This window comes from Bufo gargarizans, chromosome 4 (assembly GCF_014858855.1).
Source record: "Bufo gargarizans isolate SCDJY-AF-19 chromosome 4, ASM1485885v1, whole genome shotgun sequence".
Classification (NCBI taxonomy): Eukaryota; Metazoa; Chordata; class Amphibia; order Anura; family Bufonidae; genus Bufo; species Bufo gargarizans.
In genome coordinates, this window is record NC_058083.1 from 192,844,036 (window position 1) to 192,864,255 (window position 20,220).

General features: G+C 43.4%; 1 protein-coding gene across 1 annotated transcript; it reads right to left on the minus strand.

Moving 5' to 3' along the window:
* Positions 1-5,477: 5,477 nt before the first annotated feature.
* Positions 5,478-7,597, minus strand: HES1 (hes family bHLH transcription factor 1). The gene is made up of 4 exons (XM_044290873.1): positions 7,334-7,597; positions 7,155-7,250; positions 6,411-6,498; positions 5,478-6,252 (listed from the first exon to the last, which is right to left on the minus strand). The coding sequence occupies exons 1-4, from the start codon at positions 7,439-7,441 to the stop codon at positions 5,747-5,749; spliced, it is 798 nt and encodes a 265-aa protein (XP_044146808.1). The 5' UTR covers positions 7,442-7,597; the 3' UTR covers positions 5,478-5,746.
* Between the last annotated feature and the right edge of the window lie 12,623 nt (positions 7,598-20,220).

Below are 20,220 nucleotides of genomic sequence, written 5' to 3' on the forward strand. Positions count from 1 at the left end.
AAAACTATATGGGTCAGATTTATCATTACTCTGACAGCTCACTCCACTTTCACATATGGCTAAAGTCAGTTTTAGCCAAGTCAGATTTATGATCGGCCCTTTCAGACTGTAATAAATGTGGTTTGACGGTAGCAGTTTATCCGTCAGTAAGCAGCTGTACAAAAGTCGCACGTTTTTATGAAAAAGTTGCATGTTCTATTAAAAAGTCTCATAAGATAAGCATGGTCCTCGCTGGAGTGAAATTGCGACTTTTTAAATAGTCGCAATAGTAAATCTGTCTAGAGATTCATTTACATAAGAAAACACGCCCACTTTCAGAAAACTGGCGAGCATAGTGCAGAGCAGAAAAAAGTCGCAAATTTGTGCGCAGTTTTAGTGTTTGGGACTTTTTCACTCCATTATTCTGACCTGTATGGGGAGGATTACAGCTCTGCGTGTCCGATTATTACTGGAGATGGATGCGTGTGCTGACAGCTAATCTCCTGGGACAGTGGGAAGGGACGCCGGCCCATGTCATTACTCACACATGAAAGGCCTGTAGTGTTGATTTTTATCGCGAATATCGTCACTTCGAGAGTGTAAAATATAGTGCTATATCTTCATAGTTGTGAATATTCTAGATTTTGTTTTCATCAGTAACCTCCATTCTTGCTTGTGGGCCAATGAGAAGGCTGCAATGTCTTTGTCTGAGCTTAGCAACATCCCTAGCAACCAATAGGAAAGCGGCCTACCCCTTACTATATAAGAAACTGCCCAGCAGCCATTTTCTGCAGTATTTTGCAGTTCTGAGAGAGAGAGTAGTGACATTGCCGTGCTCTGTGTGTCATTACATTAGATAGTCAGTTAGATAGCTCATACGGTATATATATAATACAGATAGTGGGAGATAGTCAGTGTAGGTTATATCCTGATATAGTGTAGCTGATAGGTTCCAGTGCAGGGTGTTAGGTAGTGTGATAGGAATTACTGTACTGTGCATTTTCTCCAGTCTCTGGAAACTTCTAGCAGCTTAAAAAATGTAGCAAAAGTGAGCCACGCCTGTATTGCGCGCGCAATACGCACATATTACATTGCCGATTTTCGCAATCAAGAAAATAATGACTGGAGATCACGAATTCTAGAATTTGTGAATTTATGGCCAAGAATTTGCAGAATATCATGAAAACGAATATTGCCTATGCTGCTCATCACTAAAGGCCTGCCTTGTAATGCCAGTTTCCATAATGATCACCCTTTGCAGAAGATGTGACCGGGGAACTGATTGCACCCTTTACATAGAGCAAAATGATCACATATAATAATATATGCAAGAGATTAGAAAATCATCATTGCAAAATGACATTCAGTCTTAAGAAAACGGATTGCTGTGACATTGCCTGTCCCATAAGCAGAGAGGTGTCCCATCCTATAGTATTACTAGGGCATGTAAGGAATCCAAATTCTGCTCTGAATGTGAAGCAGAAGGAAACACAAAGAAATGAAGAGTTACACCTAGCAATCAAATCACGTCTAATCTGTACCCTTAGGCCTAGTTCACACGAACGTTTTTTTTGCGGGTGTACGGGCCGTTTTTTTGTGTTCAGTATACGGTCCGTATACGGAACCATTCATTTCAATGGTTCCGCAAAAAAAACGGAATGTGTTCCGTATGCATTCCGTTTCCGTATTTCCGTTTTTCCGTTCCGTTGAAAGATAGAGCTTGTCCTATATTTGGCCGTAAATCACGGGTCGTGGCTCCATTCAAGTCAATGGGTCCGCAAAAAAAACGGAACACATACGGAAATGCATCCGTATGTGTTCCGTTTCCGTTCCGTTTTTTCTGAACCATCTATTGAAAATGTTATGGCCAGCCCAATTTTTTCTATGTAATTACTGTATACTGTACATGGCATACGGAAAAACGGAACGGAATAACGGAAAGAAAACGGAAACACAACGGAACTCAAAAACGGAACAACGGATCCGTAATAAACGGACCGCAAAAAACAATAAAAGCCATACGGTCGTGTGAACTAGGCCTTAGGCCTCATGCACACTAACGTATTTTCTTTCTGTATCCCTTCAGTTTTTTTCGCCGACCATATGCGGAACCATTCATTTCAATGGGTTCGCAAAGAAAAAACTAAATTACTCCGTTTGCATTCCGTTACCGTATGTCCGTATTTCCATTCTGCAAAAAAATAGAACATGTCCTATTATTGTCCACATTACGGACAAGGATAGGACTGTTCACTTAGGGGCCAGCTGTTCCGTTCCGCAAAATACGGAATGCACACGCACCTCATCCGTATTTTTTGCAAATCCGTTTTTTGCGGACCGCAAATTACATATGGTCGTTTGCATTAGCACTTAGGCCAGATGCACACGACCATGCGCAAACTGCAGATCCACAAAGTACGGATGCCGTCTGTGTGCCTTTTTTTGGGGATGATCCATGAGCATCTGTTTGTTCCGCAAATAGATAGAAACATGTCCTATACTTTACTGCAAAATGCAGACCATGGACTCATTGAAGTCAATGGGTCCCTAAAAAATGCAGATGCAACATGGACTGTAGGGGCGTAACTACCATAGCGGCAGACCATGCGACTGCTATGGGGCCCAGGGCAAGAGGGGGCCCAGTCTTAGTTGGGATTATCTCCTCTTCTACTGGAGGTGAAAACTTGGTCAGGACTCTACCCTCTAAAGGAACAACTTTTAGTAACTGAGGCAGGGGACAAATGTCCAAAGGGTCACTGAAAGGGGTTTAGACAGAAACCCTTGTGTTTTGTGGGGGCTGGTTTGATCCTTGCTATGTGGCCCTTACTTCTCTATGTACGCCACTGATGGACTGTATGTATAGTTTGTGAATCGGCAATTTGCAGACATCAAAATACATATGGTGGTGTGCATGAGGCCTTCTCTGAAGAACTGATAGCTGGACCCTAGCAGGTTGTTATGGGAAACTGCCCCACTTTTTGTCTGCACCCACCTGCTATGCGGATCTTTTATACGGCGCCCCCGTACTGTACCTATGATCTTACACTGAGAATTTCTTTCTGGATTCATATGGACTCTGTGAGATAAAAACGGCCTACAGTCACTAATGCGAGAGCACCTAGACCTTATTGTAAATTGTGCCAAAATGTGGTGCCTTTTTTGGTGTTAGTTTTAGAATCATCCACTGTGCCTAGTCCACCAAGGGGCAGGGGCTTAACAGAAAGGGGCGCAATTTATTGGGAAAGATAGACCATAAACCATTTTGTGCCAAATTTGTGAGGTTGTAAATTCTTGTCGTTACTTATCACTTTGGCCCCTAAAAATCCATCATTTCTGAATTCCCTCTTGGAACTATTCTACAGCAGAACCACAGGCTTCTGGAGAAGACAACAGAGAAGGGGGTCCTTTATCAAAGACTGGCATTTTACGCTGGTCTTTGATAGCCCCTGTGCTGCTGGAGGATGCACTTCAGTTATGACGAGGCGCAGGTCACTGCATCCTCCGCTAGTCCGTTCTCTTACAAGGAAATCTACTCCAACCCCTGACAGGAATAGATGTCAATCAGAACTTACGCCAGTTTCCTAGCATAAATGGTAGTGGGCTGATGGCCCCATCCCAGTTACCCCCTAGTGTCCAGGGTGGCGTAAAATGTGCGCCTAAATTTGAAGCTCAAAAAAGTTGAAATATTGAGCTATGTGACTTTTTTATGCTAAAAACTGCCATAAGGAGTCATGATAAATGACCCCAATAAATGATAATCAATCGCAGGTCTGTCAGCTCCCTATATGTACTTTATGCATGAAGTGACTGATCTGCCGCCATCCCACCCCAGTCGCAGGGCCCCTGATCTTCTTGGTGATTGTCTGCACATGATGGACGTGTTGTTGTATTTTGCTACATTTAGTTGTGTTTATTGTCAGTTGTTACATTGTAATGTGAAAGGATTGTATGGAGAGGGCTCTCACCTAGCATGACATGTATGGACCACATCTTCCTTATATTACAGCCCATGTGAGGTCCAGTCACTTTTTACTGTACAGGACATTTTACATGAAAAGTAATCTCACCATCAGGCCAGCCTGTCTTGTAATAACTGTAGTGTATGTGCCCTGCCCAGGCAAATAGGTAGTCATGGCACTGGTTCAATACAGTAATTTTAGCAGTTGATAATAGGTACCAGGTAGTGTAGGGACAGTGCCACAACTTTGTACTCTTTGGAGTATTTTTCACCTCTAGGGGGCAGTGCAGACTGCTCGGAAGACTGGGGCTGCGGCTTAGGGGGTATGATGATTTGGGTTGGCTGCTGCTAGTCCCTGCACTACTCAGCAGGATGCAGACAGCACAGCCCGGGGCTCCGCTCGGATCTGTCCTGTCTCGTAGGTTTTCATTGCGGCTTTTACTTCCTAAACACCTGGATTTGTCAGCCACCTGGCCGAGCCGACAGATCGCGACATGTCCGGACCGTGGGATGTCACCAGGAATTCCCTGCACATCCCTGGAATTGTCCCGTTTAGTTCAGGCTTGTTCCAAAATCCGAGAAGTGGTTTATGATCACATAGCTGGGGCTTACTGGGAGCAGCTCCACAGCAGGGGCTACAGAGCATCAGAAATAGAGCAGAGTCTATTACCTCCTAGTGTAAATGTAACAGACAGACAGCCCTAGGATGGACAGAGAGAGACTATATAGGACAAAGAGTGAATATTCTATTAACTCCTAATGTGAAATGTAACAGGCATTCTAATATTAATTAATCCAACATGCTATTAATAATTCTATTATATAGATAAATAGAGCAAATACATTAGATAGAACTAATTAGTGATGATAGATCAAATAACAGATAATGGTAGATATCAGATGAACTGATAGGTAGATTATATAGATCAAATAATAGATTAGATAGGCAGATCAAATAGAACGAATGATAGATAGATATGAGATTAGATAGATCTTTGCTGTGTGAATAATAGCTGGTAGCCCATAGTAAGCCACTGCTATACTGTGTGTATATATATATATATATATTATAACTTGAAGCCCTATGATGCTCATGTGATATTTGCACAGACCTGTGACATGGAGACTAAGCTCTAACAGGAACCTTTTTTGACCATCAGAATGTTTTCTCCAACCCTCCACCTAGATGGTAACTCTAAATAGTAAACTATAAGGTGCTATATATATATCCACACATTCTTGTCACATTGTGCCAGTTCCTTATCTCCCACACCTGTAGACATCTCCAGTCCATATCCCGCAGTGTGCATGTTACATCTCTTCCTTGTGTGAGGGCTGCGCCTATTTACTATATATGTGTCCTATAGGTTTGTCATATTGTGCCAGTTCCTTATCTCCCACACCTGTAGACATCTCCAGTCCATATCCCGCAGTGTGCAGGTTACATCTCTCTCTTGTGTGAGGGTTGCCCCTATTTACTATATATGTGTCCTATAGGTGGTAGTCATCACCCCAGAGGGCAGATATCCAGCACTGGAGCTCATCACAATAATCCACTGTGCAGTTTTATTATTAATAAGGCTTCCATAATAGGAAGAATAAGAGCATAGTCAATGTCTTTGGCATCTCAATATAAAAAAAAGACTTTCGTGTAGAAACGAAATATAAATCGCCATCTTATAATACAAGGCACATTCAATATGAACATTTCCTATTTACAACCATAGTGCATTCTCGCTACAAAAAGAAGGGATTACTAGTGGTAACTAATCTTTCTAGAAGAAAGCGCCTTCAGTCCATGCCAGTCCCTCACCAGGGTCTCCACACCGAGTCTGCCATGCCTGATGGCAGGACTGATGGGGACACTGCGGCCACACTGGAGTTGGTGTAGACTGGGATGACAGATCCATTGTGTGGGAAGGCTGGGTTAGTGATCAGGAAAGCAAATTGTCCATCGGATGCTGGCACCAGCTGAAAGCCACCGTAGACCTTGGCAGCCTCCACTTGTGGGCCACCCATCTTGCAGGGAACCCCACCCGTGGGAGCTGGGTTTCCTTGTGGTGCACTGGCCGGAAGCTGAACCAATGGCTGTCCAAAAGCTGGGTGCGGGGTGGCAGCTGCAGGGAGCTGAGGCTGAGCGGGGTAGTTCATGGCATTGATCTGGTTCATGCAATTGGCCAGATGGCCCAGGAGCCGGGTTCGCACATCCGTGTTAACCCCTTCACACGTGGACAGGAAGCGGGTGACTTCGTTCATGCACTCGCTGAATCCAGCCCTGTATTTCCCGAGAACCGTGGGGTCCGTGCTGAGGGCGGCTGCAGAAAAGAGCAAACACTTGGTTACTAGACAGATCTAAGGGCAGACAGCCCCCTCCCCCCTCCCAACACAGCAACAGGAAGAACTATAAATAAGCCCAGACCGTGGGAAAGACGCAGAGCGCCATTCACACCGTAGCCCGACAGGGGGCACTTACCAGTCATCTGCACCCTCTGCAGGTTCCGGAGGTGCTTCACCGTCATCTCCAGGATGTCAGCCTTCTCCAGCTTAGAGTGCCGGGAGCTCTGCAAGGACAATGGCTGGTCAGAAGACATCGCATACACATCACATGTGCAGGAGGGATATACGTAGTATATGTATAAACACAGGGCATACCAGCTATACTAATATATGCACACAATGTAATATGTTCTGTATTATATATAGAGGACAGCCAGATAACAGCAGTACATATATAACAGCTATATTACAGTATATATATATATATATATATATATATATATATATATATATATATATAGATAGATAGGACACAGGACAACTATATAGAGAGGACACAGGACAGCTATATTACAGTATATAGAGAGGACACAGGACAGCTATATTACAGTATATAGAGAGGACACAGGACAGCTATATTACAGTATATAGAGAGGACACAGGACAGCTATATTACAGTATATAGAGAGGACACAGGACAGCTAGACAGCTATATTACAGTATATAGAGAGGACACAGGACAGCTATATTACAGTATATAGAGAGGACACAGGACAGCTATATTACAGTATATAGAGAGGACACAGGACAGCTATATTACAGTATATAGAGAGGACACAGGACAGCTATATTGCTAGATATAGAGGAAACAGGACAGCTATATTACAGTATATATAGAGGACACAGGACAGTTATATTGCTAGATATAGAGGACACTTACATCTTTCTTCAAGGCGTCCAGGATGAGGGTCTTGAGCTGGCTCAGGCTCTCGTTGATCCGTGCTCTCCTTCTCTTCTCCATTATGGGTTTGGAGGACTGTAAAGAGACACACAGTGAGTGCCTGCAGGCCACGGCCACCGACATGATCCACTAGGCGGCAGTTACTAAGCACCATTTACCTTCCTGTGCTCGGAGGCAGTTTTGGGTTTATCCGGGGTACTGCTCATGCTGGCCGGGGTAGCAGCCACAGGAGAAGAGGAGTTTTTCTCCATCATATCAGCTGGCATCTTCTGCTCCCAGGCAATGATTTATTGTCCTCCAGCAGTGTGTCCCAGTGCGCGGCAATCCAGAGCGTGCAGGCAGTGTGTCGCGCGGGGTGCTGGGGTGCCGCTCCGCCTGGCCTGCTGCCCTGTGCGCCTGTGACTGCCCTCTCCTTGGCTCCCGCTTTATATAGCGCTGACTGCACGCGAACGGCTCGTGTGAAACTTCCCAAACTTTCTTTCCCACAGTAACTTTCAGCCAATGGCAGCGGGGCGCACGCGTGGGCTGCGCCAGGCCATTGGCTGCAGGGCGTGAGCGCCAGCGACCAATGAGGAGTGAAGAGAAGTGTAAGGGGCGTGGTCATGAGAGCGCCTGTCAATCAGCGGCACCGCTGTTAACCCTGAAGGATGCGGCACCGGTGTGTACCCTGAAGAGACCCCCAGCTGTGTGCCCCAGATATTGGGGGGAGGGCGGGGGATAACGGTCTGTCTTCTATCTATTTATCCATCCATCCCCGTTCTATCTAATTATCTGTCTGCCTTCTATCTATTATCTATTATCTACTATCTATAATCTAATCTAGTATCGATCTATCTATAGCTCTGTCTGGTCGTTCTTCTATCTAATATCTATCTATAATCTAATCTATTATCGAGCTATCTAATATCCATCTATCTATATATATATCGATCTATTATCTATCTATAATCTAATCTATTATTGAGCTAATATCTATCTATCTTCTATCTATTTATCTATCCATCCCAGTTCTATTATCTATCTAATTATCGATCTATCTAATATCTATCATCTATCTATCTATCTCATGTCTATATATATTATCTATCTAATTATCTATCTCATATCTATGTATTCTATCTAGTATCTACTATCTATAATCTAATCTATTATCGATCTATCTAATATCTATCTATTTATCCATCCCTGTTCTATCTAATTATCTATCTATTTATTCTATTATCTATCTATCTATCTATCTATCTATCTATCTATCTATCTATCTAATAGTTATCTAATATCTATCTCATGTCTATATCTATCTCATATCTATTTATCCTATCTATTAACTACTATCTATAATCTAATCTATTATCGATCTATCTAAAAACCATCTAATATCTATTATATCTATCTATCTATCTATCTATCTATCTTCTATCTATTTATCCATCCCAGTTCTATCTAATTATCTATCTGTCTATTTATTCTATTATCTATCTAATAGTGGTCTAATATCTATCTATCTACCTATCTATCTATCTATCTATCTATCTATCTATCTATCTCTTATCTATATATCTCATGGCTATCTATCTATCTATTCCATTTATCTAAATACCAATTATCTATCTATAGGAAATATTGATACTTTTATTTAATCTCTTGTTCCTTCTCCATGTATTAACTCTTTATATATATTTACTACATATTATTACACACGTATACACACACTATATCTGTATTACAGCATGACATATACATCTATATACCGTTATTACACACGTATACACACACTATATCTGTATTACAGCATGACATATACATCTATATACCGTTATTACACGTATACACACACTATATCTGTATTACAGCATGACATATACATCTATATACCGTTATTACACACGTATACACACACTATATCTGTATTACAGCATGACATATACATCTTTATTACAGTATTACACGTATACACACACTATATCTGTATTATAGTATGACATATACATCTATATACCGTTATTACACGTATACACACACTATATCTGTATTACAGCATGACATATACATCTATATACCGTTATTACACGTATACACACACTATATCTGTATTACAGTATGACATATACATCTATATACCGTTATTACACGTATACACACACTATATCTGTATTACAGTATGACATATACATCTATATACCGTTATTACACGTATACACTCACTCTATCTGTATTACAGTATGACATATACATCTATATACCGTTATTACACGTATACACTCACTCTATCTGTATTACAGTATGACATATACATCTATATACCGTTATTACACGTATACACTCACTCTATCTGTATTACAGTATGACATATACATCTATATACCGTTATTACACGTATACACTCACTCTATCTGTATTACAGTATGACATATACATCTATATACCGTTATTACACGTATACACTCACTCTATCTGTATTACAGTATGACATATACATCTATATACCATTATTACACACGTATACACTCACTCTATATCTTTCCGTATGACATGTACATTTTCTAGGTGTATTTATACTCGGCGGTTACTGCAGTGACATGTTCTGTAGATATAACTGATGACAGGGGAGAAATCGGTCGATTCTTCATGGTTGATTGATGTGTATTGTGGGGCGCCGTGATCGGTGGCGATTATGTCGGACGATTGGTGGTAATGACATTGTGTGTGGAGATGACTGTAGCCGCCCATCACCCTGGTCTATGTGGCAGGGCGCACCTAGTCCCCGTGCACAGCCTGGGCAGACGTGCCAGGCATCACTCCGGCGCACAGGCACAGGCGGCCCCTATCCCTTTAAGCCGGCCTGCAGCAGTCACGCGGGGGAGAGGGGGGGGCAGGCCAGGGCTGGAGCACGTGCCAGAATGTTTCATTGCCGCGGTGGCTGAGGCTGGGCGGCTGGATGTGTGTGGGGAGGAGGGGGGGGGACATGGTTTAGATTATGCCGGGTGAAGGCAAATAGCAGCTGCTGCCCTGAAGCCTGGGAAAACCACTCCCCTTACGCGATGGATCAGGCTCATTGGGGGAGCAGAGGCTGGTCTCCGCTTCTCACGGTAGGTGGCGCTCAGGAGCTTTTCCAAAAGTCATCCCAAGCGGAGAATTCACACAGGGGCAGATTAGTGCGGGCTTATCTGTGACTGGAAATCTGCTCCGTTCCTGTGAATGGAGCTGTAGTGAATGGAGCAGTCACAGGCATTTCTGCACCAAGTCTCATACTGAATGTGTGTCACAGGTTCCAGAGTAGAAGGCGGCAGGTCACTCAGGCCAGAATGCAGCACCCAGCCAATACTACTGTATCTAGGAATGACCAGTCCTGTACGAGGGAATTACTATAACTTCTGTATGTGCGGCCACGGGCTGGGAAGGTAAAGTGGCCCTGGAAAAATCTAAAAGTGGCCCGTTATGTAGTCGGGTCCAAATTGACCAGCTGCTGGCTGCCACATTCTGTCCTCCCAGTCTAGTTTCCTCAGGATGATTTCAGGGGGGACGTCCTATCAGTACTTAGGCTACTTTCACACTAGCGTTCGGGGCTCCGCTTGTAAGTTCCATTTGAAGGCTCTCAGAAGCGGCCCCGAACGCATCCGTACTGCCCTAATGCATTCTGACTGGATGCGGATCCGCTCAGAATGCCTCAGTCTGGCACCGTTTGTCCTCCGCTCAGCAGACGGACACCCGAACGCAGCTTGCAGCGTTCAGGTGTCCGCCTGGTCGTGCGGAGCCAAACGGATCCGTCCAGACTTACAATGTAAGTCAATGGGGACTGATCCGTTTGACGTTGACACAATATGGTGCAATTTTAAACGGATTCGTCCCCCATTGACTTTCAATGTAAAGTCTGGACGGATCCGTCTGACTGACAATCAGACTTAGAATTTTTTCTAAAATATAATGCAGACGGATCCGTTCTAAACGGATTCCACGTCTGCATTATAGGAGCAGATCCGTCTGTGCAGATACCAGACGGATCCGCTCCGAACGCAAGTGTGAAAGTAGCCTTACCTGGGTGACAGCCGTGAGAAGGGCACAGGCGGCCCCCTGGACAACGTCACACTGGAAAATTTCCTTGCAGGATGTATGGCCGCTCCATGTGTGTGCAACTGAGCCAAAATCATCAGTGTAGTGTGCAGTGTCTTCTCAGTATGTACCCTGTGTAATTCACCACCACCATTCTGTATAGTGTAGTGTGCAGTGTCTTCTCAGTATGTACCCTGTGTAATTCACCACCACCATTCTGTATAGTGTAGTGTGCAGTGTATTCTCAGTATGTACCCTGTATAATTCACCACCACCATTCTGTATAGTGTAGTGTTCAGTATCTTCTCAGTATGCACCCTGTGTAATTCACCACCACCATTCTGTATAGTGTAGTGTGCAGTGTATTCTCAGTATGTACCCTGTATAATTCACCACCACCATTCTGTATAGTGTAGTGTGCAGTGTAGTCTCAGTATGTACCATGTGTAATTCACCATCACCATTCTGTATAGTGTAGTGTGCAGTGTATTCTCAGTATGCACCCTGTGTAATTCACCACCACCATTCTGTATAGTGTAGTGTGCAGTGTATTCTCAGGCTGTACCCTGTGTAATTCACCACCACCATTCTGTATAGTGTAGTGTGCAGTGTATTCTCAGGCTGTACCCTGTGTAATTCACCACCACCATTCTGTATAGTGTAGTGTGCAGTGTATTCTCAGGCTGTATCCTGTGTAATTCACCACCACCATTCTGTATCGTGTAGTGTGCAGTGTATTCTCAGGCTGTACCCTGTGTAATTCACCAGCACCATTCTGTATCGTGTAGTGTGCAGTGTATTCTCAGGCTGTACCCTGTGTAATTCACCATCACCATTCTGTATAGTGTAGTGTGCAGTGTATTCTCAGGCTGTACCCTGTGTAATTCACCACCACCATTCTGTATAGTGTAGTGTGCAGTGTATTCTCAGGCTGTATCCTGTGTAATTCACCACCACCATTCTGTATCGTGTAGTGTGCAGTGTATTCTCAGGCTGTATCCTGTGTAATTCACCACCACCATTCTGTATCGTGTAGTGTGCAGTGTATTCTCAGGCTGTACCCTGTGTAATTCACCACCACCATTCTGTATAGTGTAGTGTGCAGTGTAGTCTCAGTATGTACCCTGTGTAATTCACCACCACCATTCTGTATAGTGTAGTGTGCAGTGTAGTCTCAGTATGTACCCTGTGTAATTCACCACCACCATTCTGTATAGTGTAGTGTGCAGTGTAGTCTCAGTATGTACCCTGTGTAATTCACCACCACCATTCTGTATAGTGTAGTGTTCAGTGTCTTCTCAGTATGTACCATGTGTAATTCACCACCACCATTCTGTATAGTGTAGTGTGCAGTGTATTCTCAGGCTGTACCCTGTGTAATTCACCACCACCATTCTGTATAGTGTAGTGTGCAGTGTCTTCTCGGGCTGTACCCTGTGTAATTCACCACCACTCTGTATAGTGTAGTGTGCAGTGTATTCTCAGGCTGTACCCTGTGTAATTCACCACCACCATTCTGTATAGTGTAGTGTGCAGTGTATTCTCGGTATGTACCCTGTGTAATTCACCACCACCATTCTGTATAGTGTAGTGTGCAGTGTAGTCTCAGTATGTACCCAGTGTAATTCACCACCACCATTCTGTATACTGTAGTGTGCAGTGTATTCTCAGTATGTACCCTGTGTAATTCAACACCACCATTCTGTATAGTGTAGTGTGAAGTGTAGTCTATGTATGTACCCTGTGTAATTCACCACCACCATTCTGTATAGTGTAGTGTTCAGTGTCTTCTCAGTATGTACCATGTGTAATTCACCACCACCATTCTGTATAGTGTAGTGTGCAGTGTATTCTCAGGCTGTACCCTGTGTAATTCACCACCACCATTCTGTATAGTGTAGTGTGCAGTGTCTTCTCAGTATGTACCCTGTGTAATTTAACACCACCATTCTGTATAGTGTAGTGTTCAGTGTCTTCTCAGGCTGTACCCTGTGTAATTCACCATCACCATTCTGTATAGTGTAGTGTGCAGTGTATTCTCAGGCTGTACCCTGTGTAATTCACCACCACCATTCTGTATACTGTAGTGTGCAGTGTATTCTCAGTATGTACCCTGTGTAATTCACCACCACCATTCTGTATAGTGTAGTGTGCAGTGTAGTCTCAGTATGTACCCTGTGTAATTCAACACCACCATTCTGTATAGTGTAGTGTGAAGTGTAGTCTCAGTATGTACCCTGTGTAATTCACCATCACCATTCTGTATAGTGTAGTGTGCAGTGTATTCTCGGGCTGTACCCTGTGTAATTCACCACCACCATTCTGTATAGTGTAGTGTGAAGTGTAGTCTCAGTATGTAGCCTGTGTAATTCACCATCACCATTCTGTATAGTGTAGTGTGCAGTGTATTCTCGGGCTGTACCCTGTGTAATTCACCACCACCATTCTGTATAGTGTAGTGTGCAGTGTATTCTCAGGCTGCACCCTGTGTAATTCACCACCACCATTCTGTATAGTGTAGTGTGCAGTGTATTCTCAGGCTGTACCCTGTGTAATTCACCACCACCATTCTGTATAGTGTAGTGTGCAGTGTCTTCTCAGTATGTACCCTGTGTAATTCAACACCACCATTCTGTATAGTGTAGTGTGCAGTGTCTTCTCAGTATGTACCCTGTGTAATTCACCACCACCATTCTGTATAGTGTAGTGTGCAGTGTATTCTCAGTATGTACCCTGTATAATTCACCACCACCATTCTGTATAGTGTAGTGTGCAGTGTAGTCTCAGTATGTACCATGTGTAATTCACCATCACCATTCTGTATAGTGTAGTGTGCAGTGTATTTTCAGTATGCACCCTGTGTAATTCACCACCACCATTCTGTATAGTGTAGTGTGCAGTGTATTCTCAGGCTGTACCCTGTGTAATTCACCACCACCATTCTGTATAGTGTAGTGTGCAGTGTATTCTCAGTATGTACCCTGTGTAATTCACCACCACCATTCTGTATAGTGTAGTGTGCAGTGTATTCTCAGTATGCACCCTGTGTAATTCACCACCACCATTCTGTATAGTGTAGTGTGCAGTGTATTCTCAGGCTGTACCCTGTGTAATTCACCACCACCATTCTGTATAGTGTAGTGTGCAGTGTATTCTCAGGCTGTATCCTGTGTAATTCACCACCACCATTCTGTATAGTGTAGTGTGCAGTGTATTCTCAGGCTGTACCCTGTGTAATTCACCACCACCATTCTGTATAGTGTAGTGTGCAGTGTAGTCTCAGTATGTACCCTGTGTAATTCACCACCACCATTCTGTATAGTGTAGTGTGCAGTGTAGTCTCAGTATGTACCCTGTGTAATTCACCACCACCATTCTGTATAGTGTAGTGTGCAGTGTAGTCTCAGTATGTACCCTGTGTAATTCACCACCACCATTCTGTATAGTGTAGTGTTCAGTGTCTTCTCAGTATGTACCATGTGTAATTCACCACCACCATTCTGTATAGTGTAGTGTGCAGTGTATTCTCAGGCTGTACCCTGTGTAATTCACCACCACCATTCTGTATAGTGTAGTGTGCAGTGTCTTCTCGGGCTGTACCCTGTGTAATTCACCACCACCAATCTGTATAGTGTAGTGTGCAGTGTATTCTCAGGCTGTACCCTGTGTAATTCACCACCACCATTCTGTATAGTGTAGTGTGCAGTGTATTCTCGGTATGTACCCTGTGTAATTCACCACCACCATTCTGTATAGTGTAGTGTGCAGTGTAGTCTCAGTATGTACCCTGTGTAATTCACCACCACCATTCTGTATACTGTAGTGTGCAGTGTATTCTCAGTATGTACCCTGTGTAATTCAACACCACCATTCTGTATAGTGTAGTGTGAAGTGTAGTCTATGTATGTACCCTGTGTAATTCACCATCACCATTCTGTATAGTGTAGTGTGCAGTGTATTCTCAGGCTGTACCCTGTGTAATTCACCACCACCATTCTGTATAGTGTAGTGTGCAGTGTATTCTCAGTATGTACCCTGTGTAATTCACCACCACCATTCTGTATAGTGTAGTGTGCAGTGTAGTCTCAGTATGTACCCTGTGTAATTCAACACCACCATTCTGTATAGTGTAGTGTGAAGTGTAGTCTCAGTATGTACCCTGTGTAATTCAACACCACCATTCTGTATAGTGTAGTGTGAAGTGTAGTCTCAGTATGTACCCTGTGTAATTCACCATCACCATTCTGTATAGTGTAGTGTGCAGTGTATTCTCGGGCTGTACCCTGTGTAATTCACCACCACCATTCTGTATAGTGTAGTGTGAAGTGTAGTCTCAGTATGTAGCCTGTGTAATTCACCATCACCATTCTGTATAGTGTAGTGTGCAGTGTATTCTCGGGCTGTACCCTGTGTAATTCACCACCACCATTCTGTATAGTGTAGTGTGCAGTGTATTCTCAGGCTGTACCCTGTGTAATTCACCACCACCATTCTGTATAGTGTAGTGTGCAGTGTCTTCTCAGTATGTACCCTGTGTAATTTAACACCACCATTCTGTATAGTGTAGTGTGCAGTGTCTTCTCAGTATGTACCCTGTGTAATTCACCACCACCATTCTGTATAGTGTAGTGTGCAGTGTATTCTCAGTATGTACCCTGTATAATTCACCACCACCATTCTGTATAGTGTAGTGTGCAGTGTAGTCTCAGTATGTACCATGTGTAATTCACCATCACCATTCTGTATAGTGTAGTGTGCAGTGTATTCTCAGTATGCACCCTGTGTAATTCACCACCACCATTCTGTATAGTGTAGTGTGCAGTGTATTCTCAGGCTGTACCCTGTGTAATTCACCACCACCATTCTGTATAGTGTAGTGTGCAGTGTATTCTCAGTATGTACCCTGTGTAATTCACCACCACCATTCTGTATAGTGTAGTGTGCAGTGTATTCTCAGTATGCACCCTGTGTAATTCACCACCACCATTCTGTATAGTGTAGTGTGCAGTGTATTCTCAGGCTGTACCCTGTGTAATTCACCACCACCATTCTGTATAGTGTAGTGTGCAGTGTATTCTCAGTATGTACCCTGTGTAATTCACCACCACCATTCTGTATAGTGTAGTGTGCAGTGTATTCTCAGGCTGTACCCTGTGTAATTCACCACCACCTTCTGTATAGTGTAGTGTGCAGTGTATTCTCAGGCTGTATCCTGTGTAATTCACCACCACCATTCTGTATAGTGTAGTGTGCAGTGTATTCTCAGGCTGTACCCTGTGTAATTCACCACCACCATTCTGTATAGTGTAGTGTGCAGTGTAGTCTCAGTATGTACCCTGTGTAATTCACCACCACCATTCTGTATAGTGTAGTGTGCAGTGTAGTCTCAGTATGTACCCTGTGTAATTCACCACCACCATTCTGTATAGTGTAGTGTGCAGTGTAGTCTCAGTATGTACCCTGTGTAATTCACCACCACCATTCTGTATAGTGTAGTGTTCAGTGTCTTCTCAGTATGTACCATGTGTAATTCACCACCACCATTCTGTATAGTGTAGTGTGCAGTGTATTCTCAGGCTGTACCCTGTGTAATTCACCACCACCATTCTGTATAGTGTAGTGTGCAGTGTCTTCTCGGGCTGTACCCTGTGTAATTCACCACCACCATTCTGTATAGTGTAGTGTGCAGTGTCTTCTCAGTATGTACCCTGTGTAATTCAACACCACCATTCTGTATAGTGTAGTGTGCAGTGTATTCTCAGTATGCACACTGTGTAATTCACCACCACCATTCTGTATAGTGTAGTGTGCAGTGTATTCTCAGTATGTACCCTGTGTAATTCACCACCACCATTCTGTATAGTGTAGTGTGCAGTGTATTCTCAGTATGCACCCTGTGTAATTCACCACCACCATTCTGTATAGTGTAGTGTGCAGTGTATTCTCAGGCTGTACCCTGTGTAATTCACCACCACCATTCTGTATAGAGTAGTGTGCAGTGTATTCTCAGTATGTACCCTGTGTAATTCACCACCACCATTCTGTATAGTGTAGTGTGCAGTGTATTCTCAGGCTGTACCCTGTGTAATTCACCACCACCATTCTGTATAGTGTAGTGTGCAGTGTATTCTCAGGCTGTACCCTGTGTAATTCACCACCACCATTCTGTATAGTGTAGTGTGCAGTGTATTCTCAGGCTGTACCCTGTGTAATTCACCACCACCATTCTGTATAGTGTAGTGTGCAGTGTAGTCTCAGTATGTACCCTGTGTAATTCACCACCACCATTCTGTATAGTGTAGTGTGCAGTGTAGTCTCAGTATGTACCCTGTGTAATTCACCACCACCATTCTGTATAGTGTAGTGTTCAGTGTCTTCTCAGTATGTACCATGTGTAATTCACCACCACCATTCTGTATAGTGTAGTGTGCAGTGTATTCTCAGGCTGTACCCTGTGTAATTCACCACCACCATTCTGTATAGTGTAGTGTGCAGTGTCTTCTCGGGCTGTACCCTGTGTAATTCACCACCACCATTCTGTATAGTGTAGTGTGCAGTGTATTCTCAGGCTGTACCCTGTGTAATTCACCACCACCATTCTGTATAGTATAGTGTGCAGTGTATTCTCGGTATGTACCCTGTGTAATTCACCACCACCATTCTGTATAGTGTAGTGTGCAGTGTAGTCTCAGTATGTACCCTGTGTAATTCACCACCACCATTCTGTATAGTGTAGTGTGCAGTGTATTCTCAGTATGTACCCTGTGTAATTCAACACCACCATTCTGTATAGTGTAGTGTGAAGTGTAGTCTCAGTATGTACCCTGTGTAATTCACCATCACCATTCTGTATAGTGTAGTGTGCAGTGTATTCTCAGGCTGTACCCTGTGTAATTCACCACCACCATTCTGTATAGTGTAGTGTGCAGTGTATTCTCAGTATGTACCCTGTGTAATTCACCACCACCATTCTGTATAGTGTAGTGTGCAGTGTAGTCTCAGTATGTACCCTGTGTAATTCAACACCACCATTCTGTATAGTGTAGTGTGAAGTGTAGTCTCAGTATGTACCCTGTGTAATTCACCATCACCATTCTGTATAGTGTAGTGTGCAGTGTATTCTCGGGCTGTACCCTGTGTAATTCACCACCACCATTCTGTATAGTGTAGTGTGAAGTGTAGTCTCAGTATGTAGCCTGTGTAATTCACCATCACCATTCTGTATAGTGTAGTGTGCAGTGTATTCTCGGGCTGTACCCTGTGTAATTCACCACCACCATTCTGTATAGTGTAGTGTTCAGTGTCTTCTCAGAATGTACCCTGTGTAATTCAACACCACCATTCTGTATAGTGTAGTGTTCAGTGTCTTCTCAGTATGTACATTGTGTAATTCAACACCACCATTCTGTATAGTGTAGTGTTCAGTGTCTTCTCAGTATGTACCCTGTGTAATTCAACACCACCATTCTGTATAGTGTAGTGTGCAGTGTCTTCTCGGGCTGTACCCTGTGTAATTCAACACCACCATTCTGTATAGTCTAGTGTGCAGTGTATTCTCAGTATGTACCCTGTGTAATTCACCATCACCATTCTGTATAGTGTAGTGTGCAGTGTAGTCTTAGTATGTACCCTGTGTAATTCACCACCACCATTCTGTATAGTGTAGTGTTCAGTGTCTTCTTAGTATGTACCCTGTGTAATTCAACACCACCATTCTGTATAGTGTAGTGTGCAGTGTCTTCTCGGGCTGTACCCTGTGTAATTCAACACCACCATTCTGTATAGTGTAGTCTCAGTATGTACCCTGTGTAATTCACCACCACCATTCTGTATAGTGTAGTGTTCAGTATCTTCTCAGTATGTACCCTGTGTAATTCAACACCACCATTCTGTATAGTGTAGTGTGCAGTGTCTTCTCGGGCTGTACCCTGTGTAATTCAACACCACCATTCTGTATAGTGTAGTGTGCAGTGTAGTCTCAGTATGTACCCTGTGTAATTCACCACCACCATTCTGTATAGTGTAGTGTGCAGTGTATTCTCAGTATGTACCCTGTGTAATTCACCACCACCATTCTGTATAGTGTAGTGTGCAGTGTCTTCTCAGTATGTACCCTGTGTAATTCAACACCACCATTCTGTATAGTGTAGTGTGCAGTGTATTCTCAGGCTGTACCCTGTGTAATTCACCACCACCATTCTGTATAGTGTAGTGTGCAGTGTAGTCTCAGTATGTACCTGGTGTAATTCACCACCACCATTCTGTATAGTGTAGTGTGCAGTGTAGTCTCAGTATGTACCCTGTGTAATTCACCACCACCATTCTGTATAGTGTATTGTGCAGTGTATTCTCAGTATGTACCCTGTGTAATTCACCACCACCATTCTGTATAGTGTAGTGTGCAGTGTAGTCTCAGTATGTACCCTGTGTAATTCAACACCACCATTCTGTATAGTGTAGTGTGAAGTGTAGTCTCAGTATGTACCCTGTGTAATTCACCATCACCATTCTGTATAGTGTAGTGTGCAGTGTATTCTCGGGCTGTACCCTGTGTAATTCACCACCACCATTCTGTATAGTGTAGTGTGAAGTGTAGTCTCAGTATGTAGCCTGTGTAATTCACCATCACCATTCTGTATAGTGTAGTGTGCAGTGTATTCTCGGGCTGTACCCTGTGTAATTCACCACCACCATTCTGTATAGTGTAGTGTTCAGTGTCTTCTCAGTATGTACCCTGTGTAATTCAACACCACCATTCTGTATAGTGTAGTGTGCAGTGTATTCTCAGGCTGTACCCTGTGTAATTCACCACCACCATTCTGTATAGTGTAGTGTGCAGTGTATTCTCAGGCTGTACCCTGTGTAATTCACCACCACCATTCTGTATAGTGTAGTGTGCAGTGTAGTCTCAGTATGTACCCTGTGTAATTCACCACCACCATTCTGTATAGTGTAGTGTGCAGTGTAGTCTCAGTATGTACCCTGTGTAATTCAC

Bases quoted from the DNA above. Each gene is read 5' to 3' on its own strand.
- HES1 (XM_044290873.1), bottom strand. From the start codon at position 7,441: ATGCCAGCTGATATGATGGAGAAAAACTCCTCTTCTCCTGTGGCTGCT. The intron at 7,251-7,333 runs GTAAATGGTGCT...GTCTCTTTACAG, and splicing joins CTGCCTCCGAGCACAGGAAG to TCCTCCAAACCCATAATGGA. The intron at 6,253-6,410 runs GTAAGTGCCCCC...TCTTTTCTGCAG, and splicing joins GCAGAGGGTGCAGATGACTG to CCGCCCTCAGCACGGACCCC.